Source organism: Syngnathus typhle, linkage group LG13, assembly GCF_033458585.1.
Source record: "Syngnathus typhle isolate RoL2023-S1 ecotype Sweden linkage group LG13, RoL_Styp_1.0, whole genome shotgun sequence".
NCBI classification, from domain to species: domain Eukaryota; kingdom Metazoa; phylum Chordata; class Actinopteri; order Syngnathiformes; family Syngnathidae; genus Syngnathus; species Syngnathus typhle.
The window spans coordinates 9,313,409-9,338,451 of NC_083750.1; the positions used below are offsets into that span (position 1 = coordinate 9,313,409).

General features: G+C 48.0%; 1 protein-coding gene across 3 annotated transcripts; it reads left to right on the plus strand.

The window, feature by feature from the left end:
• The first annotated feature begins 8,988 nt into the window (after positions 1 to 8,988).
• Positions 8,989 to 25,039, plus strand: LOC133165040 (neuropilin-1a-like). 3 transcript variants are annotated; one of them, XM_061294390.1, is made up of 18 exons: positions 8,989 to 9,468; positions 9,678 to 9,852; positions 14,641 to 14,822; positions 14,966 to 15,193; positions 15,801 to 15,962; positions 16,039 to 16,205; positions 18,888 to 19,043; positions 19,322 to 19,466; positions 19,568 to 19,743; positions 19,824 to 19,979; positions 20,818 to 20,962; positions 21,118 to 21,264; positions 21,321 to 21,362; positions 21,487 to 21,627; positions 21,894 to 22,198; positions 22,962 to 23,058; positions 23,125 to 23,169; positions 23,270 to 25,039. In XM_061294390.1, exons 1-18 carry the CDS (start codon positions 9,372 to 9,374, stop codon positions 23,536 to 23,538), a joined length of 2,835 nt encoding a protein of 944 aa, XP_061150374.1. In that variant the 5' UTR covers positions 8,989 to 9,371; the 3' UTR covers positions 23,539 to 25,039. The 3 variants fall into 3 exon arrangements, 2 of the variants coding, with proteins under 2 accessions (XP_061150374.1, XP_061150373.1); XM_061294389.1 differs by having other exon boundaries at positions 8,992 to 9,468; positions 21,115 to 21,264; XR_009717501.1 differs by lacking the exons at positions 22,962 to 23,058; positions 23,125 to 23,169; positions 23,270 to 25,039 and having other exon boundaries at positions 21,115 to 21,264; positions 21,321 to 21,411; positions 21,894 to 22,035.
• Positions 25,040 to 25,043: the final 4 nt, after the last annotated feature.

The window sequence follows — 25,043 nt, forward strand, 5'->3', positions numbered from 1 at the left end:
AACGATCCCGTTCCGAGCGTACGAGGAGCTAAGTCGCCAGACGTCTTCGCCATTGTCGTGGTTTAGAACAAATTCTTTGAAGGCCCGTTCCAAGCAGCGTGTGTGTTCTCGTGTGATGTTGTCTAGCTGCTTTTGTGTGTGTGTAAGCGCTTTTCTTGTCATAGCAATGTGCAATGCTGTCAGACCTTTTCCTGTACGGAGCAAAATTCTTGTCACAAAATTGCATTGGTTTTACACATTTTTAAAAAAACATATTGTCACCGTGCAAAAGGAAAACGATGAACATCAAATGCTGAGTTTCTTTTACTTTTCAAGAATATAACTTCACTTTGAACTGTTGCGTGTTAGCATTTTTGTCGCATAACCTTAGCATAAACATTAGCATTGGAAAAATCAATCTGGCAACTTCACATGAGTTCAACACTCGAAAGCCTAGCAGCTAGATTGTCAGTTAAAGCCAAAGTTTGTCTGCTTTTATTTGATTTCGAGTGAGCGTGTTTTCTGTTGTTAAATGCTTATCATCTAGTGGCATGTTATTTTTTGAACTTCTTGACTTCATTTTTGAGTGTGTTATGCAAATAAGCTCCAAAGTGGCGAGTTAAGCAAACAGCTGTTGCCGAGAAAATGTTTTTAGGAGCGACAATTATGTGCATTATTACTGTCAATATTTGGCATGAATGAGAAGATGATGGAGTTCATGAGAAATTGGAGTTCAAAAGTAGAGTTTGAAGTTTAGAGTTACGATTTGAAGATCTCAGGATGAAATTAGAGTTTCAAACAGGATTTAGCTTTTTTTACTTGTTGGTGAAACAATTTGCCCATGTTGAGTGGCCCCCCTAAGGACAATCATTCCATTACCCCGACAACATCGTGGAATTGAATTGGCCTAACGTGGCCTTAGCATGTGGGCTAGCGTGAAGCTGCTAACGGGGTGTGAGCGCAGCCCCTTCATGAGCTAGCTGCGTATGTGTGTAGCCCAAAGCGAGGCTGCTGCGATAGTGCAGATGGAGCGAAAATATATTCACTTTTCTTCTTTTTAACACATCTTGCCGTAGGGACCCTGTTAGCATTTGATACGGTGACACGCCAGTATGAGTCAATGTCCCTTCCAACAAACGCCCTGTCGCTTCAACGGGGCGTGTTGCTAGCCAAAAGCAAAACTACAGCATGTAAAGAGTGGCTCGGGTGAATTGAAGTGTTAGCGCATGCTAAACAACTTCAGTGGACATTGTTAAATGATGTCCATTTTGTGTGCGAGTCAAGAAGAGGAAATAGTAAGTTGTAAAAAAAAAAAAAATAATCCGTCCTGTTTCCTGCTACTCTTAAATAAACGTTGGACTTCACAGCGGAGGTCCACCAAATGGAGCTTTTGGAGTGCCGCGGGCCTTCTTGTGACTGTGCAGGCGGTTTTCTGTCCAAACAGGAAGTGACCCGCTCCTTGTTTTGACGCCAACAACAAAAGCAACGTAAATCAGCTCCATGTGGCAGCAGCCAACTGCGTCATTGTTGAGCTTTCCGGCTTTAAGCAGTCGTGATTTTGAGAAACATTGTGTGATTATTCGATTCATCTGTCAAATGATTTAATGTGATTTGAGTGATTTTTGTCGAGGATCACAGAAACGGGCAACTCATTTTTCAGGGCATCCTCACCTTCCCAAAACGCGTTCCAAATATAGCACTACAAATGGTGCTATCGTCTCGGGGGTATTCGTTTCGTCGAGAAGCCCGGCCGTGTGTCGGCGCAGCGCACGACTAATAACTGTCAGATGACACAAAGGTTGCGCCGCTGACATTTGCCGAGAAAGATGACATTTCACCACAATCTTCTCATATCTCGTCTCCATTCAAGATGCAGTCAACTTATTTTTTTTTTAATCTAATCATATTCATAAGGATTAGTACTTATGCCTTGGGACAGTCATCTTTTTCCCCCTCAATTAAGACTAACGCTGATGAAATAATGCGCCAATAATCTTCCCTGATTGGCGGAGAGTGATGATAGCTGATGATTTTTTTTACCCTCGCCGCACACTATTTTTTAAGTGTGATTGTCTTTGTCTAGGCATTTTTGGGGGGGGGGTCATATGCAAAATGATTCCACTCATGTTGTTGATATTTTATGGGAGATAAATTTGCGAGTGGCTTTTAAAAACAAATCACTCAAGGGGTTGGAAAAGTTAACATGTAGACCCTGACTTTTTTTTGTAAACTATAGCGCCGCGAGACACATTAGTGTAAGCACTGTGCATCATCTGGGACCTACTTTGAAGTACAGAATCTGCCCTAAAAAAAAAAAAATCATCTTAGCAATCGATAAAATGAATGAATGTTGCAGTTTGCTGCATGCATCAAGTGCGTTCATAAACAAGAGACACATTCTATTGTAAAATTTGCTCCCCGGGGTCGTGATTACTTTAAAGTCTCGTGCAATGCATCATTTCCCAATTAACATTTGCATACCTTGGCGTCGGGTGAGAGGGGGGTCTCCTGGGGGGTGTTATTGTACGGTTGCAGAGTAGGCAATGCGCATGGTCTTTTATGCTAATTAATTGAAATCAAATTCGCCTGGAGCTGAACGCATGGGCGGGGCCACAAAACACATCAACGTCCGGAAAAGGGTAGGGGGGGGGGGGGGCTTATGTGTGTGAGCACCCCTTGTATGCCAAAACACTTGACTCATCATGCTGCATGTGCAAATGTATTGGGACAACAACAGGAAATGAAGGCAAAAAAAATTGGTCTCACTGACAACATACCATATTGGGAGTCAAAATGTGGACAGCGGTTTTGGGACACATCTAGGAAGGGAAGATGACAACAAGTGGAAATTGGGAAATCCGGACTGAATTGTCGGCGGCGCTCGTCTGGTAGGCGAGCGCTTGGCAACCGACGACTCGGCTGGGAAAAGCGCAGCGGGGTTCTGAAGCGCTTCTCTCCAAAGAACTTAATTAGCACTTTGACCTCCAAGGGGACCCGCCGGCCAGCTGGCCAGATGGGCGTTCTTAACATGGCCTAGTAGCCTGTTATTTGCGGCGCCGATGCTTTGGTGTGGGACAAAGATAACAACGTGCACGGCTGCTTGCCAAGAAAACGTCGTCTTGTCTGACCTCCCCCTTTCACTCTGCAGATTTGTTTGGGAGAATCAAAGACACATTTGAGAAACGTCATGTCGTTAGCCTATTAGCTGCATCGCCTACCTCATTTGGAACTCACCGACCGCAGGTGATGACACGTATTTCTTGGGGGGCAACGTAGAAGACAGTTTTTGCTTTCAACTGGCCGTGTGTTTTGTCAACGTAGTCGACTTGCGCGTGATAATGAAGCTCATGTCCACGCGGTTGGTCGCAGTCACAGCTGGATGTACTGGATTTTTCTGAATGAGCTCACTGGCGTCACTCCAGATGCATTCCGGGAGACGAGCGAGGAGGACGAGTGGCGAGCGCACAAACGCCAACTGTTCAAATCGTTCGGCCATCTTGTTAGTTAGCGATGCGCCGCTAATGACTCTGTGATGAATCCGCACGTCATGTTCTTGGATGTGCAAATGTTGAGGGCGGCTGTTGAGAAGACTGCTAGAAAGGAATATGCACGCACCCGTAAGGGTGTGAATATTATTTTTGAATTTCTGCATTCAACTTTTTGTATTCTTATCAAGTGGCATCATCTGTCCATGAAAAATGAGCAGTCGCGAGTAACGGTCACAGTTAGACTGTTTACTTTGAAGCTGCGCTTTAGAGTCAGGCCGTTGCTGAGTGACATGTTGAGAAATGAGATTACGCACCATGTAAATGGATTACAAGGCAAGCTGCTGTCAGTGGAAATGATGACGAGGAGGAAGATGCTGTGGTGAGGAGGAGAAAGAGAAGGAGGATGAGGTTGCCAGGATTAGCAGCACACTTTTATTTTTGCGTCAAAAACTACGACGAGTACCTAGTGGGAAACTGTGACGTTTGTAACCAAAGTTTTGGGACACCAACAAGGGAAAATGTAAATGTATTGGGACATGTACTGAAAGCAAAAAGTGAAGAAAATGTGGACAAAGATGTATTCAGACACGCCCAAGAAGTGAAATGTAAAGTGCATATTTTTTAACATAAGTATTGGGACACCTCCTAGGGTCACTGCAAAAAAACCGGCCCCAATACCTTTTTGTCCAGTAGGTTAGCATTCACTGTCTGATCAAAAAGTCATGGCAAAAGTAAATCAGTATCCCTTAATGCTTTTCATTTCACCGCTTTTCATTTGCACCATTGTTTTTGTCCCTATTTAATGTGGCTAATCCTTGTTGAAAGACATAATTATGTGCTGAAAAGATCTTCAGGCTCGTCGGGGAAATCAGACACATCTCACAAGCCTTTTTTGTTTAATTTAGGAGATTGGATTTTAATTTGGCCTCATAATCAAATCTAATGAAAACTTCCGTGGAGATTTCCGACGGCCAGTCGGCATTTTAATGACGTGGGCGGCGTCTTAATGACGCTGTTGAAAAAGGGCTCCCATGAGTACTTGTGTCATCAACGTGGTTGGGTTGAGTTCCGATACTCTAAAATGTGAATGACTGCAATTCTGGAAAACAGAAGATTGTGATTCGTAGAAGCAGAAGACTAAAAAGGACCTCTTAGAAGTAGAACATGACACCAGACAGCAAGTACTTAAGTTTGATATTTTGCAACTAAGGTTTAGTGATAGGACTCACCTGTGCCTGTGTGTGTGATAACCATCAGCGTCACCATGGAAACAGCTGCCATGCCGCAGAGTAGGCATTGAGTGGGGTGGGGGGGCACGGGGAGGTCTCCTGGGGTTGGATTTTTTGAAGAGTAAAAAAACGTTTTATTTTTTTTCCCCCAGAGGTGTCCTTGTCGCCGTGGCGACGCAGTAGGCAGGTACGTGACGACCACAACGGGGGATTACAGATTAATAACAGCGGCGACGGGGCGAGTGGTTGCCGTGGCAACAAGGAGCAGAGAGCAGAACCTCATTTGCTGGCGGACAGATGAGGTTCTCTTTGAAAATGAGCAGGTAGCATGTAGCACATGGCTAACAGACGTGAGGTCAACTTCTAACGCCTGTTTATTTCTGTAGGAAGAATTTATTGACTGAGCTCTAATCAAAAACTCCTCCACTCGTACGCTCGTTCGATTAGTGACCAGCTCTCGAGGTGCTGACGAATACGAAGCGTAAAAGCGAGGTGTGGGGAGGCTGGGTGAACACGCAAAAGTAGTTACCAATATAATTTTTTGGAAAGGTTTTGGAATTGAGTCGTTTATTGAATCGAATCATCAAAACTGATTAAACTTTGCTGGTCGTGTTTGGTTCTCAGATTATAAAGATGAAAAAATCCAGAGCGTGATGTTTCCTGTCCAATGACATTGAGCTGCCTCCGGCAATCTGTCCGGCAGTCTGTCTGTTACGGTGCGCCGGTGCGATAAGACGTCTGCGCCACATCAATAATTTCCTTCACTGGCCTATTCTTCACTTTGCCATCCCTCAATCGCTCGCGCTCGCTCGCTCGCTCCCTCACCCTTTTTGCCATGTCGCTCGGCCGACAAGAAATCAATGGCGATGAGGGAGATGTCGGCGGTATCGCCATGAAATAGCAGACATAGAGCGGCACGTGCGTGCGCGTGTGCGTGCGGACTGCAGTTCAAAATGTGACAGTGAGTGTGTGTGTGTTATTCCACAAATTCTCAGACTGCAATAAATCATTTACTGAAGTGGATTAAGGATTTTTTTTTAAATTTCCATGCCTTTATTTTTTGTATGTTAGGAAGTTAGCAGAAGTTTTGGCTACAGGTGCCTTTTTAGGACGTTACCCGATTGGTGCCATAGCCAGCTCGGTGATGCGAATGCAAATGTTCGCCGCTGGGAACGTTACGCTAATTTATCCCCAGTATCTTTATATAGAGAGGTATGAGGGGGTTTGAAATATGACGGCGGGAGGGAACCGGTGTTGGATGAGTCGGGAGACGCGACGGTGCCAGTCTAAGTGTAGGAGGATTTACATGCATCCAGATAGCGACGCATGCCGACGTTAATGCAAGCCATGTGGAGATTAGAAGAGGAGGAACCATTTCAAAAAAAGAACAAGTCTAACCGCACAGTGTGACGGATCATCAGCACCACGATTATTACATACATACAAGTTTGCCACAAAGACGTTTGTGTGTTGTTTGGTTGTGTGGACTGGTGGCTGCACCAGTGCACCAGTTGGCTGGAGCCAAGATGTTCCGGACAGACAACACTCACAGTGTTGTTTCATCGTTTCTAGATTTCGGGGTCATGTCTCAAATGTTGGCACCGAAGGCGCTGGATGCCGAGCGGCGACGGCTCGGAGTCGAGCCGAGGCCCGGCCCGGCCTTGTTCCAACAGCGAAAAGCCCCCGAGAGGAAATTTCAAACAGCTGTCCCTAAAAATACGGCGTGCGAGGAATGCAGGCCACTGCGTTCCTTTCCCAACAATTTGTCTGCGAACGTTTGATCTTGAAACGCGCTGTGCCCGGAACCCCAAACTTTCTCTTGCACAGCTCGTGTTGTTTTTTTAAAACCCGTGACGTCTGCTATGAGACGTGATTTTGAGTTTTTTTTTCCTTCTGATTGCCCCCTTGCGCTTCTGTTGTCTTATTTTGCAATATATTTATTTCAACATAGTGTACCTTCACACAGCGCCCACCGCCGGCCTCCAGGAGCTAATGGCTAAGCTAACGGTCACAGTCAGTGCCTCCTGTGATCGGCGCCGCGCAACTGTATCATGACACAAGCGCCACCCCCCCGTCCGTCGTCCGCATGGCCTCCTTATCCGCGATAAACAGACAAGAAGATCGCATCTTCTACTTGATCCTATTTCCGGCATTTTTGACCGAGGCGCGTTTGCCAAACATTTGGTGGGCTTTCGTTTTCTTGGGGAAGTCAAGCAGAGGCCAGTTTATTTTGGGTAGCGCATGTCAGATAAACAATATTAAGAATGTGGAGAGGCCTCGCAGTCTAAAGAAAATCAGAAAGGTTTCCAGGCAGATGTTGTGAATCTGGATTGGATCAAGTTAACAAACGAAGATTGTACAACTCAGCAGCTCTCCCAAAAATTCCTGTTTGAAAATTGCCTGGATTTGATTTTCAGGGTGTGAGTTTAAATCTGGATTATCAACGGTTTACATGTGAATCAAATCCAAGCACATTGCATGTTTTTAATCTGGATTAGAAAGCATTCTTTTTATTCACATTTACATACATAAAACTAAGATGGTATTAAAAAGTGGCTAAAATATGTATATTTTTGATCAGATTATCCAACAATGGCGCACAGTCTACTTTTTGTGCGATTGAAGCGATTCAATCGCCCAATGAATTGCCCGTGAGGCAAAATTCGAGATTCCGTGTGAAGAAAAATCTCATGAAGAGTGGTAGTTGTGAACACTTTTGGACCGATTTGTAATGCAAAAAAAGAACAACATTGTTTGCAGCTTTTAGGATGACTCGCGCATGTGATGCTATTCCTCTCGTGGTTAACGCCGGCAACCGAGGTCAAACTGTCTCTTGCATAGCATATCTTCTAATTAGTTGACTTCAACAAAACTAAAAAAAAAAGAACGCAAGAGATTTATGAATGTACGTCTCGCTTAAATAAATGAAGATATTTATGAATGTATGTCTCTCGAGTGACGTATTTTAAATGTTGCTTCATCATTCAAAGAGGTTTGGATGAGAAATGAAAAGATAGTCTCAGAGTTCAAAGTTCACCTGAAGCTAAGTGGGGACACAAAAAGCCAATGTGAGTTGAGGACACGTTTCAGGACAAACAACACTGATGGTTGTGTTTGCAACTTGAAAGGAATCCGCAAAGACATGCCACGAGTTCAGGAACAAATACGCTCTTTGATTTCCTGCACTCGTCGTTTGTTCCAAAGAACGCTGAAATCACGTGTCAGAAAGGTCGTCCGATCAGATTGTCTTTATGTGATCTAAACTGCATCCTGATTTCGTCTGACAGCCATAAAGGAGCTTGCAAGAACCGCAAAGTAGGGGAGGCTCTGTGAAGCACAGGCTCAGAGCATTGTCGTAGCAAACAGATGGCGGGAGCAGCTCCGCCGTCGTCCTTCATCTTGATGTTTTGGCTTTTGTCAACTTAACCCGATTTTCTCCCAATCAGCATCCATCAGTATGGCAGAAAGTGTTATTGATCCTTGAGTCAAGTTCAAAATGGTCTAAGGACAAGATCCATTCGGGCTCGTCTGCCTCTCTCGATGCAATTAGTCACTTCTCAAGACATCTCATATTCATCTTGGGGAAACATCTGGCCTCGGAGGTCGTTGTGGTTGTTTGTGTCAGGATGTGAAATGGAGCTCAATGGAAGTATTTGGAAATGGATACCTCCAAAACAAGCCAGTGAGGAAAGATTAAAAAGTGCAGCATTAAATAGATTCAAGAGTCCCATTTCGAATGTCCATGAGAAAGGTCTTTGTTGTTCATCTTTCAGAATGACCAAACTTTGTCTTGAACAAGGAGCTTGCGCTCAAACTTTATTTTTCTTCTTCGTTCCATATCGCTGACTTAAACATTACTGACAACCATGGAAACCTCTGCTGGTGACATCAAGTATTACAGGTTGCCATATATCACAACAAGGTCCACCACCCAAATGAAATTAAAATTGTACCTGCCACCTGTGGTAAGCGCAACAAACCCGGAAGTAGCTCAATCCTCAGCGGTGTGTAAACATTGACTCACGATTACTTTGACTCATCTTTGACTTCTGAGTGCTGTTCGAGTTGAAAGTAAGACTAAGTTTGTACGAGGTGAGTCCGTTTCAACCATTTTTTTAGGCTAACCTCTCCCAAAAGGCGCAAAACGAGCAAACCGGAGGAAAATCGTCTCGATTATAAAACGGTTTTCTCGCTGGTGCTCAATTGCACGTAACTGGAGTTATTCGGTGGCCGCCTCGCAGCTGGAATTGTGGGAGTGGAAATTCCACTGTTTGCCCCCGACATCGGCGCCGTGACGGATGGGGAGGGGGCGGAGAAAAAGCTCCGGAGTGAAGAGGCAAGCGATCGAGCGGGCGATGCTGGTTGCCTCTGCGCGCTATCGAGAGGGTCGTTTCTTCCCGCTCCACCGCTCCGGGTTTCATACGCTCGCTTCTGGACGAGGTCGCCCCGGCGATTGAGGCTCCTTTCCGTGTGGCAGCCCGCGCACCTGCCGCTTGGACCTAACAGGATTCCTCGTTCACATTGTTTTTTATTCTCTCCCCCATTTGGAATATTCACCTCCTCGGACCTGTCAAGTTGAAGATGGACCTCTTACTTTGAGATCGTTTTTGTATCATTATTCTTACTTTGTGGACGGCAAGTGGCGAGGATTTGGGGGAGGAATTTCGGAGTCGGCATGTTGCAGCGGAGCAGCGGGGCGCGCGTCGGAGCGCTTTGGCTCCTCCGTCTCCTGCTCACGCAGGTCGTCCTGGCGGCTGCGCTCACCCTGACTGGTGCGTTCCCAGCGGGTTCCAGTCAGTGCGTGTCACCGCGGTACACGTGTCCGAGAGTTCTGTTAGAAATTGCCACTTGAAACACGTTCAAGTGGCGGAGCGACGACGCGCCCCGTCGGTTCTCTCAGCCCGGAGCTGTTGCATGTTGTACATGTTGCATGATTCATGTAATACGTCAAATAGTGACATTTACTGTGACATCCCCCCAGACGAGTGCGGCGGAGCCATCGACATCCACTCCCCGGGCTACCTGACCTCCCCGGGCTACCCTGGCGCCTACCCGCCCTCGCAGCAGTGCGCCTGGGTGATCACGGCACCCGAGCAAGGCCAGAAGATTCTCATCAACTTCAACCCGCATTTCGACCTGGAGGACCGAGACTGCAAGTAAGACGCACTCGCACACAAATCGGTACTGCGGGTCACTCTGCCACCCGTTGGTCGCTGGGCCTCACTGCAGCTGTCACAAGGAGGTGCAGGTTGGGGGGGGTGCACACCCGCAGAAGGTTCCGCGGCTTCTGTGCTTCCCGCTTGATAACGGTGGACGACGATATCTTTGTTTGGCTATTTGGTGCGGCTTTAGGAGAGCATTTCTCTTCAAAGTGAAAAGTGAGCCTTTTAGGAGATGATCATGCTCCCTTTTTTTAAGATGAGCTGTTTGTGGAATTGTGACCGCTTTCGCTACGTATGTGTGTGTATGATACTGGTAAGCCTTCACAAAGCAGAAGCTTTTTTTGTTTTCTTCAAAAGGTTGGGGACTCATAATCTCAAGTGACTTTAGTCTTTATGACTTAGAAACACCGGAGTTTGTCTGATTCCCTTAAGGTGCTCCTGTTTTTGTTAGCAGGAGAAATCAAATGGAATCCGCAGTTGACTCTTGTGTGAGGAACATTAACATCCATTAAGAATGGACATCAAACTAGTCTGATTCATCACATTGTAGGTGTTATGGCATAGTTGCACCGTTGCCCACGAACGCACTCACACAAAAACACTCCATTATTACAAAATATGGGGAGGGGGGAAAAAAAAAAACCAAATAAGTACAAAGGGTCTACAGCGCTAATGCTTATGAGTCCCGTGGGTCTGCAACACGATCCGATTGTAGTGGAGGGGAGGCCATCTGTGCGGCTGTGATTTACTCACCAGGCATTTATGGAGCCTTTCAAGAAGACAGAGGAGGCGCCGTCAAAAAACAAGAGCCCGTCTTTATGTACACGCGCACACACACGCACGTTCACACTCCGCAAAGAAGGATTCTTGGTTTTGATGTCGGCTTCTCTGTGTGTATGTGTGTGTGTGGGGGGGTGTCAACGGGAAGACACACAGGGGAGCGGGCCAAGGTATGTTTGCAGGATGTATTGAGATAGCAGAAAGGAAAATGTGAAGAAAAATATTGGGAAGATGAACGAACTAAAGAAAATATGGAGTGGTATTAGGACAACAAATATGTGCAAAAGTATCTGGACACCTACAAGGAAGTGAAAAAGTGAAGGAAATGGAAGTGATGTTGTGTGGTTTCGAGGAGGGGCTCCTTTGCAATGACATGGTTTTGTGCTTGTGTTGGCTGCTGAAGGCCAAGTGTTCTGAATATGTCGTGTGTGTGTGTGTGGGGGGGCGATTATGTCGAGTTTCTATATCTTCATCTCGTCTGATGGTGCCTTCAGGGATCGTCACAGTTTTCCCTGGCATCGACTGAGTGATTGTTGTCAATGTCGTTAAATGTTTCATGTTTCTAGCTCTCCAGCTTTATAGCCACATTTAATGGCTGCTAATTGTCTCTCTTTTCAGTTTTAATCGCTCGATCTGTCCTGATGTTGCCTTCGGGGACACTTTGAAATGACATTTTTGCTCACACAACCACTGTGTGATTGTTCCAAAGGGCATCAAATGTTTAAAATTCACATCGAGCTCGCTTGATATCCATCCAAATTCAAATAGCAACTAAGATAGCATTGCCTTCAGGGACAGTCTGGAAATTGTAGTTTTTCCCTCACCATACGAGCAGTTTCTTCAAATGTCCCGAAATGTTGAGTTCAATTGTCTGTCCTGGTTTGGTATTGCCTTCAGGATCAATCTGGAAATCAAAGCTCCCGTGTTTATCTATAAATCGGATTTTTCTGATTTATTTTTTGTTTGTCTTTTGCGACCTTTTGGCCTTCCGGACGCGGTCGACACCTTTGACTTAACAATAAATAATAAAACAAAAGGCAAAATTGAAAAATGGGTTCGTTCCAGTGACTCCCTTTGCATTCGCTCCACGTTAAAAAGTGAACAGACGGCGGCGGTAACACTTTGGTGTCATCGCACGTCTGAAATAACGCCGCCAAAGTGGCCGAGTGGCAGGAAAAAAAGAAGCGCGGGCGCGCCTTGGGGAACATGCGTCGGTGGCGGGATAATTCAGGCCGTCTCTTTTCCCATAGTTGGCTGAGCCACCCGACCGACGGAGGCGGATCGACGATGCACAGATTCGGTCGTAGCGACTCACCACAAGTGTCAATTAGCCACGGTGACCTCGCCCTCCTTCGTGGCTATTTTTGCTCTTCTCATTTTTGACTTTCTCTTCCCTAAAGCGAACTTCCTCTTCCTCTTGCAGCAACATACAAGCTTCAAAATTGACAAATGTTACCCCAAAAAAAAAAACCACACTCAATCCCTTAAAGGCAAGTTATGGGGAGCGATCTTTTTGAATGCGCCGCCATCGGGCCGGCTTAAGTGAAACATGTTGCGATCGTTTCAAATGTGTTCAAAATATCAAAATTGACAGTTAAAGTCCTAATGATCGTCACACACAGACTTTAGGCTCACATGTCAGTATGGAAGAATGTACTTTTCACTCCATTTCGCTAATTTGCTGACATCATAAATTAGTAAACCATAATTCATTCAAGAGTCATCGTGCTATTTTTGTCTTGTGAGTCGCCCTCTCCTCTAAATCATAACGACATTGTTGGGACTGCTCTGGCAGTAGATGCGCTCCAGTCACAAGACTCTTCCTGGGGAATCAAGAGCATAACTCTTGGCTTCTCCTAAACAAGCATGGCCGAGAGGAAGAATCTAAAACGGTGCTCAACGAGGGGCAGGCACGGACAATCAGCTTTTGTTTTTGCTTGGCGTCCAGGGCGAGCGCCCTCCCTCCCCCCAGTCGGAAAACGCACGTGCACTTGCGATGCACACGTCGGCGCATTCCTTCCGATTGTCCGTCAAAGAAATGCATCTTTGAAACGTGTCATTTAAATAATTCCATAACTCTGAAAAAATGTCGATTCTCGTCTCTCTACACGTGTTGTGCAACCATTTGTATTGAAATAGCTGTTGTCATCCGGCCTGTGGCTAAAGGGATGTTTTTTTTTTGCAAGTTCAGCTTCCCGTTGTTTTGTTTACTTCCACTGGGAATTAGATTTTGAGCATCAATTGCTCACTTTCTACCAAAGTGAAACACATTGAGTTCACTGGCGCCGTCTCTCAACTCGCTTGCAAACCAAAGTGAGAAAACCGCTCCCGAGGCATCGCTGTAGGCCTGCGTGGATTCGGAGCAGATCGACTTGCTTGGCTGGGTGAGGTTAGCAGGCTAATTCATGTCACATGTTGTGTGTCTTCGGGGGGGGGGGGCGGATAGAGGTGGTCCAGGCTTGTCACCGTGAAGTGGGAGTGATACACTGTTTATTGCTTTGCCCTCCAGTCCATGACAGAGTGTTACTCCGCAAAGAGCCTTTTTCCTCGCAAAATGTGCGAACACACACACATTGTACTTCTCGACTTTCCTTCGTGCAAAGTCACCACATTGGATTGGAATGTGATGACAAATTATTAGTCTGATGGACCTTTTTTTTTTTTTTTTAAACTGCAAGTCCAGAACATGAATGACCAACACCAGTGACATTTCTGCTGAAAGAATAGTGCTCTTAATTGGTAAGGCTGGACCGACCGGAGCTCTTCGGATTCTTGCCAGTTCCCTCTCGAGGCTGGTGTCGGCCTTGCCCGGTTACGTTTGCTGACGCCTTGCATGGTAGCGCTGGCCTCAATGAGAACAAATTCTTGGTCTTCCTCCTCCTCCGCTCCCATTTTGATTTCCCAGCAGGCTTCATGTGCTAGGCTGAGGTGAAGGAAGGACGCTTGGCACACTTTATCTTGCAGGGGGAGTGGGGAGGATCTATCTTTGGGGGCACACTGGAAGCCTTCATCCTATTCCAGATAGTTTGTGTCACCATCATTGATTGTCTGCGCATAATTAGGTTGTTCCCTCCTTGTCAGATTCTTAAACGTTGGGCATTTTTGGACCAGAGTGGTCTGAGTGCGCCTTCCCTCTATGGCTGTGTCACTGAGTCGGGTGAGGAGGGGGGCGGTCGTATGTGTGCTTGATAGAGCGTGCAAATGAGGTGGATTTTTTTTCAGTGATCACGGGGGAGGTGAGAAATGGAAGAAAGATGGACGTGTCTGTGCGTGTGTGCGTGTGTGTGTGATGCCAGGTGGCAATGGAGTGCACGCAAATGCACGCGCGCACTCGCCACCTGCATCGCCTCAGCAAGTCTTGGATGGACAACGATACACACAAGCCATGACGATATTGTGTGTGTGTAAAATCAGAGTGAATGGTCGCTCATTGTAAATGGCGTGATCATATCGTAACACATTATCATCGGAGCAAAGTGTGTCACTTTGGAAGTGTCAGCGCATTTGCCATTGTAATAAATCGTACGAAAACGTGGATGAGTGCCTTCCAGATGTGCGCCTGCTGACAAGTATACACGCAGCGTCTGTCTTAAAGGTCTGATCTGTCATTTCTTCGTCGGCTCGGCACGTCTGCTCGCTAATCCACGAGCCCCCCCCCCCCCCCCTGTCGTCTCATTGGGTCGGCCATTGTTTCCCGTGGCCTCGAGGCTGTCATATGACTTCCTTGGCCCGTTCCCCTCACCAACCAAGCAGCCGTCCGCGTGCCTTCCCTTACTGTCATCGGTGACTTGAAGAAAGACACGTACTGTCTGCCTGGAAAATGTCGGGCATCATAAGATGGCAAAGTTTGCCCAAAGCTCCAAGCAGCTCTCAAAAGATGTTTCTTTTGCTTTTGGAAGGGCGTGAGCGACTGCCACCACTTGTTTGTTGTGTTGAATTGATCCATCGATCACCTCACATTACCTTGTGTAATTAAAAACCTCCATCATGTCACCGCTGCAGGTACGACTACGTGGAGGTGTACAACGGCGACGATGAGCTGGCGCCCATGTTGGGCAAGTTCTGCGGCAAGATCGCACCCTCGCCCATCATCTCCAGCGGCGACCATCTCCTCATCAAGTTTGTCTCAGATTACGAGACGCACGGCGCCGGGTTCTCCGTACGCTACGAGGTCTTCAAGACCGGTGAGTGAGTTGCAGGAGTGGCCCTTGGGGGGTTCACAACATCAGCCCAGGGTCAAGCGCACGTTGATGCCTCACTACACCCCCCCCCCCCCCTCACACCCCTCCCCAAATGAATAACATTCCTTGCCGTCGCCTCCCAACAGGTCAGGAATGTTCCAGGAACTTCACGGCTCCTACAGGGCTCATCAGGACACCGGGCTACCCCGACAAATACCCCAACAACCTGGAGTGCACCTTTATGATCTTCGCCCCCAAGATGTCCGAGATCTTGGTGGAGTTCGACAGCTTCGACATGGAGCCCGACACCACGCCGCCACCGGGGGCGGTGTGCCGCTACGACTGGCTGGAGATCTGGGACGGATACCCAGCAGGTCACCATCTTTTTCTGATCAACGTCACGCTCGTATTATTGAAAATGTGTCATTAAGATGAATACACACCATCGCCCGATAGAGAAATAAAATAGACACTACGAAGGAGATGTTAGAGATGCCTCGTCCTTTTTTACGCTAAGGATGAAACGACAGAAAAATCGACGCCTATTAAAAAGACGCCGCTTCTTTCCCTTCAGGGGAACAATTCGATATCAAGTAATCCAAAGTAAATTACCACATGGTGTCTTTTATCTATGGTGGCTAATTGTTAGATCAGCAACACCACGCGGGCTGACGGCGTTGACGCCACGCTCGGATAAAACTGTCATAATTCCAAGCGTAATCCGTTACAGATTGCGAACGGCCTCGCTCGCATCTGGCAGCGACGACGACGTTAATCCTGGCAGATTAGCCGAGCCGCCAGTGTGACAATGTGAAAGGGACGCCGCCAGCTGGCATGCAAATCTTGCTAATGATATCACGGCTCCAATTTTTTTCTTTAATAATTTCTCAAATTATAAATGATGTATTTTTTTTTTCAAAACGGTAAACATGAAAAATGCTGAGCTAATCTGGATGAGTGTAAAATGAACTTTTTCTTCAGTGGGTCCCCACATCGGGCGATACTGTGGCCAGACGTCACCGGGCCGCGTCATCTCCTACACGGGCATCCTGTCCATGACCATCACCACCGACACGGCCATCACCAGGGAAGGCTTCTCCGCTAACTACACCATCCGAGACGCCGGACTCCCCACGCAGCAAGGTCAGCTCCCTTTCGGGGACCGTCGCAAGGCCGCCTCAAAGGTCAACTAAGGTCGGACGGCGTGTGCTCACATCAGGCTTCATGTGCCTGGAGCCTCTGGGCATGGAGTCGCGCGAGATTTCGCCGGAACAGATCAGCGCCTCGTCGAAGTACAACAGCAACTGGTCGCCGGAACGTTCTCGCCTCAACTACGGCGAGAACGGATGGACCCCGTCCGACGACACCGTACGCGAGTGGATTCAGGTCGGTGACTCCGCCGTCTGACAAATGAGGGTTGTCCGCAAGGCTGTCGAGTTTTACGGTTTTGAAGAAGGCTCAGACGAAGGTTTCAAAGCAGGCTTAGGGGTTTAATATTTCAAGTGTGTTTTCTAAGGCAAGATGAAGATTTGGAGCGACTTTCAAAGATTTCGGTCATGAAGTCATCTTCGGGCTGGCCCTCAGCTTGAACCCAAGGGGACTTTTGTTAATGTGAAACGTGAACGACTCGCGGCATTTCCCTCGCACGCTCAAGCGGAACATCAGCATGAAATTTTCATGGCGAAGCCACCCGCCGCCGTTTCCGCATCGTGTGCGCTCATCACGTCGGCGTGCTTGTCTTTCGCTCTCATTCAAAACAGTCACTCGCTTTTGCCATGTTTGTTTTATGTCGGTCGTAACATTTGCCGACGTTTAACCCAAAAGAATGGTGGCAGGTCCAAAGGGTCCACCAAATGAAAACGCCACCTTGCTACTGCAACAATGGTTCCAAGCCAGCCCAGCCCCTGAGACGGCTTGGAACTGGGGGCCCGCTCCCATTGTGCAGGACAGGAACTCATCGAGGAAGCCGCACAATGGCGGCGGAAACGGGAAGTGGACAGGAAGCGGATTAGCGCCGCCGATGCTCTATTGTCTGTCTGGGGACTTCTCACGGGCTACCGAACCGAGCGGCCCCGACGGGACTCAAGCGCACGAGCGACTGACTCGATCGCTGCTTGAATTTTGCCATCGTCAGCGTGACGTCACAGCAAGCTTGTGACTGTGACGCTCCAAGTAGTTTCCATCAAACATGAACGGCGCCACATGAATTATTGACGCATGTGCGTGGGATGCCGTTGCCGTGACCTTCGGCCTTCAAGGAAGATGAAAGAAGATCATTGGGCGACCCAACAGCGTGGCTCCGACCCGCTCGGGAGACTCGCTTCCTTCCGAGCTCTAATGAACCCGATTTTGGGTTCTGAGCCACCGGTGGAGAACTGCTGTTTGGAGGAACCTTCAAGCCAAAGCTTCTTCTCTCGCTATGACCCAAGAGGCAGCATCCTGTTTTGGCAGGAAGAAGCATTGTTTTGTTTTTTTCAGCCGGCCGGCCGGCCGGCCCTTTCCTGCGCTTCTTCAAAGTGCGTACGTGAGCTGCCACGTTGCCAAGTCTTTCAAAGATGGAAGATCAATTAGCCTCGTTTGCCCGACGGGCGCGGGAACGGGCCGGAATGAAGCTCCGACCTTCCACCGCGTTCAAATGCAAACGAGCGCAGCAGCTGGCGGCCAGCGGAAGATGTTCTTATCCTCTCCGTGGAAGGAAGCTACTTTGGAAAGCCACTTAGGATCGACTTCAAGACCTCTCACTCAGCAGATTTCAGAGCATTTTGAAAAAATCCGGAGTAATGTGACATTTAGTGGACACGTCTTTCCCGAGTCAAACCACAGACAAGAGTTGGAAGAAGCCACACCGGAAAACACAGCAAGGCTGTCATTTTCATTTGGAGTGGAATTTTGGCTCAATCATCGTGTCTGAGGAAGAATGTTGGAATGACGAGAGGCCACGGCCCACTTTTCAAAGTGCTGGCTGGAAAACTTGAAGTTCACGTGCTCGACAGATGAGCAACGCCACTTTTGGCAAAACGTTGCGTCAAACAGCTTGCATCCAGAACGCGACGTCTCGAAGATGGAGTGGTGACAAAATAGAGATTGGAGACTCGTGTCAAGTCCTAAATGGATTGGCTTCAGCTCAAGCGTGAACATCATCTGAGCGATAAGAAGCCCACGTTGGCCGCCGCGTGAAAAGTTCCTCGCTGCAGATCAGCTCCAGCGCCCGCCCGCTGGTGCCGAATGTTCCATGCCTTGTCTTTGATGATAAACATCAAGCTCTCTTCATATTTCATCCCCAGCATATCTGGCAACCTTCTAACATCACATTTTCATTACATTTGCAGGAAAAATGGAGCCTGGAGTGACTCTTGTGTCATTTCCCTCTTCTTTGAACGGGAAATACTCGCTTTTATGTCTTACACGCAATTGCGAGCACTGTCTGAGAGCTGCCCTTATCAAATAAATGTTTTTATTTTGCTCACTGCCAAGTAAAGTTGATGCAACACACGTACACAAACACACAACACTGAGGCATACAAATGCATAGAAAACAACAACACATGGTCGAGGTCAGCCACTCGTCATTAGTGATGCGTGCAGACAGCCGTATAATTGCAGCAGAGTCGGTTCCCACACATGCCGGGAACGTCGTACAGCAAGCGGCGACACACACACATTCCTCATGTGCGATACACAAACACACACACGCTGCATCACAAGTTGGCATTTACGTTTGTGCCAATGGGGGAGTTCCTCTGGGTCGGCGTTGGCTTAAGAGATTTTCATGTTTTGCGGCGAGTTGTCAAACTTGGCTGCCATGTCGGGCCCGCTTGCAATGACCAAGAGACTTGAGCGCCGGCCATCTGTCTCGATCGTATAGCGGAAGCGGTCTCATGAACATAGCTTTGAAGAACTGTATAGCCAAAAATGGCAAAACAAATGAAACCAAAATGGGCATTTTCCAGCAAGGGGTCATGAGACTTTTTTTGTAGGTCTCATCGAGGTCTGCCACACATCAAACTGGCAGAAGTTTCCATAGTTTTCTGTTGAATAAGCCTCATCGCCATCATTTGTTCTTCTTAGGTGGATTTGGGCTTCCTGAGGTTCATCACAGCCATCGGCACCCAAGGCGCCATCTCCAAGGAGACCAAGAAGCACTACTTTGTGCGCTCCTACAAGGTCGATCTAAGCTCCAACGGCGAGGACTGGGTGACGGTGAAGGACGGCTCCAAACAGAAGGTCACTCGAGTGCGAGCTCCGTTTTCACGAGGAATCCCTAGACCACGTGACCAAAACTCAATTGTGGCAAATCCAAAGTCAGCGTAAATCGAATTCATCCCTTCGAACAAAAATGCCTGTCGCTCATCAAATGGTATCAAGTTGGGACATTGTCAGTCCCGTCAAAAGTTGGACCTGTAAAAGAAAAGCATGCCAGTGTAGTGATGGCTTCACCACTCTTTTGGGGCTTTTTCCATGCACCCTACCAAAACTTGACTAGACTTCCATCTGACCTTCAGATCTTCCAAGGGAACCACAACCCGACGGACGAGGCTCGCTCTTTCCTGCCCAAGCAGACTCTGGCCCGCTACATTCGCATCAGGCCCATGTCGTGGGAGCAAGGCATCTGCATGCGCTTTGAGCTCTACGGCTGTCGAACCTCAGGTCCTCGCTCCGTTTGCCACTTGGCTTCTCTCGCACTCCATGTTGGATACCATTTCCGGACAGTCCACTGAAAGAGTGCCTCCATTTTGCTTTCCATGCAGACTACCCTTGTTCGGGAATGTTGGGCATGGTGTCCGGTCAGATCTCGGACGGACAGATCAGCGCTTCGTCGTATGCCAACCGAGGCTGGGTGGCCGAGAACGCCCGCTTGCTGACGGGACGGTCGGGATGGACCGGCCAACAGACCAAGCAGCCTTTCAGAAATGAATGGTTCCAGGTACAAACGATGAGTTTTTTAGGGTTAGGATTGATTTGCTTTGGAATGACGATGTAAGACGTTTGCTTCATGTTTGTCAGGTGGACCTGGGCCAGGACAAGATGGTGAGCGGCGTGGTGATTCAGGGTGGGAAACACTACGACAAGAATGTTTTTGTGAAGAAGTTCAGGGTGGGACACAGTCTGGACGGAGGCGTCTGGACCCTGGTCAACGAGGAAAACACCACCAAGCCAAAGGTGGGTCCAAGAATGCTCCATGTGTCCCGTTAAACTCTTTTCAGCCCACGAGTTAGAAGTTATTTTTTTTTCTGCACGATTTTTGTTTGCTTCCCTGAGCTGTGCTGCGTACATGCTATGCTAGCCTGTTTTTACAATGTCATCAGTTTCATCTGCAGTTTGACTGTCTCAGCTGATGCTAGCCTCCGTTAGCGTTAGCTGTCTTTCAGCACTTTTGCCTCATTTTAGGTTGTTTGATTTCATATTTTTAAACCGCGTGGCTTATCTGTGTTTTAGTCCCCATTAGCCTTCTGCTTGTAGTCAAAACATGGATGTCCTTGCAACTGTACATTGTTGCTCTCTCTGTTGTAGAATGTGCCGACTGTGTGTGTGCGCATAACTTGATTGACAGACACTCTTAGTGTTTGGAATGTAGAATGAGCACGTTGGATTGAATGAGATTCCCCTGAAAAGGGCCCCCGGGGTCTCTGGAGCGGCCTTTCTTCCCACCCGGGAGAGGAAATTGAGATCATTGCTTCGCACCCCCCGCTTCCTCTCCTGGGCCCGCCCCTCTGGAAGCGCATCCTGCTCCATGCCTTCCAGATGGTGGCGCCGTGGGGGGGGGGGGGGCGCTCAGGGGGTCTTAGGTGTTCCCGCTGCTTGGCGGCCTACAATGTGGTAGATGGTCCTCACCCGTAACGAGTATTCGTTTATGAGCCTGTCCCGTACGCTACTTTTTAAGATTGACACTTCCCTCAGCATCCCCTTCAACATCCCGACAGAGATTGCGCACCCCCTCGTACCCGAAGGCTACATCAATGATTGCTTAATCTGTGGTGCTCTCCACTGCGCTTGTCAGATTTTCTCCGGCAATCAGAACCACGATACGCCCGAGCTGAGGTTGGTGGGTCCTTTGCTGACCCGTTTCATCCGGATCTACCCGGAGAGAGCCACTTTGGAAGGGGTGGGCCTCCGGCTGGAACTGCTCGGATGCGACCTGGACGGTGAGCAAACAAGAATCTCACGCGCTAAAAGCCTCTCTCGTGTAAAATAAAACACGCATGCCTTAAATTGAAATGTCGGCGTCATAACGGGAAGCCTCGAGATTTTTTTTCTCTTTGAAGCGCCGAAATGATGAGATTTTTCCTCTCCTCAGAAGTCACGACCACAGCCTTGCCCACCACGCCGGTCTCTGCCACGCTTCCCTCCGCCACATTTGGAAGCACCACCTCGTGGCCTCAAACGGCGCCGGTCACCACGCCGTCCACCGACGCCTACTTTCCCCAAGACTACGACCTGGTGACAGGTAAGCGTTTTCACTGGAAAGTCATTTTATGTCGGCTAAGCTTTTTTGATGTGCAGGAGGCGTCACGCCCGCCGACCCCTCAGTGGACTTCATACCAGGTCAGCTTCACGCCGCCTCCATCTTGATTTTTGGACTCAACTCTTGCATGTCAGTAAGAGCCAAAATGGCCAAAGTTTTGTGTTTTTAAGTGTAACCGGCGCTTGTTGTTCTTGTGGCTGGCAGACTACTTGTGGTTCGCCTGCAGCTTTGACTTTCCCTCCTTCTGCGGTTGGACTGCGGAAGTCGGCTCGGGCGCCCAGTGGCTGATCCAGAGCGGCGCGGGATCTGCGACCGCACACAGAGGGCCGATGCTGGACCGCATGGGTAACACGTGCGCTCGGCATTGTCCTCCTTGTTGCTTTTGGCTCTTTAGGCGAGAGCGGCTGCAAGCTTTGTGGGGAAAAAAAAATGTCCCAAAACATTGGTCTGGCAAATTCCTCAGTTGTTGTCTTGCTCGTGACTCTGTATAAATTTTCCTCATGCGGTGTCACTTTCTGTCCACTTTCTGTTACTGCCTTTGCTTTGCCAAGACTTGAGTCCTCAATCTCTCGCTGCCCACTGAGTGTGTTGTCCTATGCTGCCCCCTGCAGGCCGCGCGGGTAACTTCATCCTGATGCATCTGACCGCCTTGCCGTTAAGAAAGGCTGAAGATGACGAAGAGGACACGGAGACGGAGAGGGTGGCCCGCCTCTCCAGTCTGCCGGTGACGGCGCCTCACGTCGACCTGTGCGTGTCCTTCTGGTACCACCTGCTGGGCCAGCACCCCGGGGTGCTCCGCATCAGACAGGAGCTGGAGGAAGGGAGGGGGAGCATCCTGTGGAGAGTCAGCGGGCACCAGGGAGCGCGATGGAGGGAAGGACGACTTTTACTTCCCAGATCCAGTCAACCTTATCAAGTGAGTCGCAAGATCGATTGATGAACTCTATGTGTCTGTTGGCCGTCTCGGCCCGGTGTCGCCTTCAGGGCCATGTTGACTGAAATTGCCACAGTCAGTTTATTTTGCAACAGCTGCTAATTGCCGCCCTGTCTATTTGGACAGGTGCTGCTTTCATCCACATTCTAAAATGGCGGCTTTACTCCCAAAAACAACTTCCCAGTGAATTGTTCAAACTTAGCCATTGCTTTCAGGGGCATTCTTGAAATAGTTGCTTTTCTCGCACAACAACCAACCGTCCTTAAGCTTACGGTTGAATCATCTCTGTGGCTTTCTCGTCTCGGTCTTCCCTTCAGGGGCTGCTTTTTAAAAAAAAAAAAAAAAAAAAAAAAAAAAATCACAGTGGGTGCTTGTTCCCGATGTCCCGAATTCGATTGCCTTCGGGCACTGTCTTTAGTCGTACCACTCCTCACGTAGCCACTCAAGACCCGAGCTATTCTCAGCGGCGGCCAACAATGAGCTTCTTTTCCTCACAGAACAACTCCAAGGTTGTCCTCAATGTTTTGCAGTCAAACCTTTCCGGACTGTCGCTAAACGTTCATCCATCGTCTGCTGTCGCATTCGGTGAACATTTTTGCGCAACAACCACGAGCTTGCTTGTTTCTCTAAAAGCTTAATGTCCCATTCAACAATCTGTCTGCGTCGCCAAATCAGGTGTTGCCTTCAGGAACTGTCCGAAATCACACTTTTTTTCTCATTTTGGTATAACATTTTCCGTTTGCAGGTGGTGGTGGAGGGCGTGGCGGACAGACTGAACACAGGACACATCGCTGTGGACGACATCCGCGTTTTAGACGCACTCGGCGCCGACAGCTGCAAAGGTTTGGTCGGCGCACAGACGTACGATTGTTTTGTCTGCTTCCTAACCACCAGGTTATCTTCTTTAGATCCAGACGTTCCTCCATCTCCACCCACGCAGATCATCATCCTACGTACGTCTTATTACATATTTAGTAGTGGTTACTGCATTTACTCAAGTGCAGACACAGAAGGCATCATTGTGATCCTGTCGCCGCCTCTCTTTTTTTGTAGCATTGGACTCAGACGAAGTGGGCGGCGTGGGCGCAGCGGACAACATGCTGAAGACACTGGATCCCATCCTCATCACCATCATTGCAATGTCAGCCCTGGGCGTGTTTGTGGGCGCCGTGTGCGGCGTGGTGCTGTACTGCGCCTGTTCGCACGCCACCATGGCCGACAGAAACCTGTCGGCCCTGGAGAACTACAACTTTGAGCTGGTGGACGGCGTCAAGCTGAAGAAGGACAAGATCAACGCGCACACTAACTACTCGGAGGCGTGAGAGGCGGGACGGGGGCCGGCGGCGAGGGGAGGGGCTGCCGTTCGACTTCAGGGTGGGCTTTTCTTTCTCAGGAGCGGCAGCGCAACAGACTGACCTGCAGGGGGCACTGTGTACAAACGAACTGTACAGCAAAAAGAAGATCTATTTGTTTTGGGGAAGTTTTGGTGTGGATTTTTCTCACGCTGGTGATGAGACCAAGTCACAAGTAAGTGTGTGCGTGTGTGCGTGTGTGTGTGTTCAAACAGTGCCTTTTTTCACTCCACGTTTGGAAAGGTTTTGTTTTAAAGTCTTTGAAAGTTGAAACAAAAAGAGAACATTTCAGCATTCGGTCGAAGCCAAAGACAACGTCTCGGCGGTCGGCCAAAACGTGAAGACGGCGTCTTAGCTTTGAGCCAAGAGGTGAGTCAGACGTCTCGGCATCATCTCTCGAATGGCCAAGACAAAAAAGGCACATTTGGCAAAGCCTGGCAAAGAATGTCAATATCTTCTGGCTCGTGATGTTACCGGTGAAATTCCCATTTGTGTAGTTGTTGGTGGTGGTGAGTGCGTGTGCGTGTGAATGTGTGCATTTGTGCGCGTCTGAGCCTTTGTGAGCACCCACACGCGCGTGCATGCGCTGTTCTATCACATTGTACATAGTTTAATATATTTCTATGAGAATTGTTTTTCTACACGGAACAGTGCAGCAGTATCCTTTCTTGATCTCATCTGTCCGTTCTCAATATGCCGTCCTGCACAACACGCACACACTGCGTTTGTGTGTCTTTTAATGTGATATGTGTGTGCCTGCCTGCGTGCGTGCGCGTGAATGTTTGCGTGTTTGTCACTGGCTTTTGTACAGGGTAACACTGGACCCCCGACATGGAGGAGCCAAGACCTCAAGCGTTTCCTTCCTATCTTTAAAAGGCCTGTTGCCATGACAACCATTTCTCTCAAAACAATTTCTCCGCAATAGTTTTGTTTATTCTATCCCTTTTTTTTTTCATGAGTAAACATAAGTGATCTGGTGAATAAGAAAGGGTGCTGCAGCACTGGATGAGATTAAATAAAACCACCCTTCACTGGAATGTAGAATTTGAAAAAGGTTATGATTTTATGATGTATAAAAACAAAATGATGTTATATGTTGTTTTTTAATTAAAAAAGAGGAAAAAAAAACTATCACATGAAGATGTAAAATTTTATGTAGGAGGGTAAAATGATGACTTACTGTCAAATCAATGAACTTTTTGTAACTTTCCTTATTTTTGGTTTTACAAACCTGCTTCTGTGATGTTGCTGTTTTCCACCCCAGAAAAAAAGACAAAAACATGAAAGATGGAAAAGCAGCAGCTCTGCCTTAAAAAAGGGTTAAAAAGAGAGAAAAAAAAAAAGAAACTGCAGTTGTTTGTACTTTCTGGTGGACGTCCGGGCAGATACATTTCGTCTGTGTTGTTGCAGATCATTTGAACTTTACATTCCAAACAATTAGATCAATAAATGTTTGCATTAATTGTCACAATGGT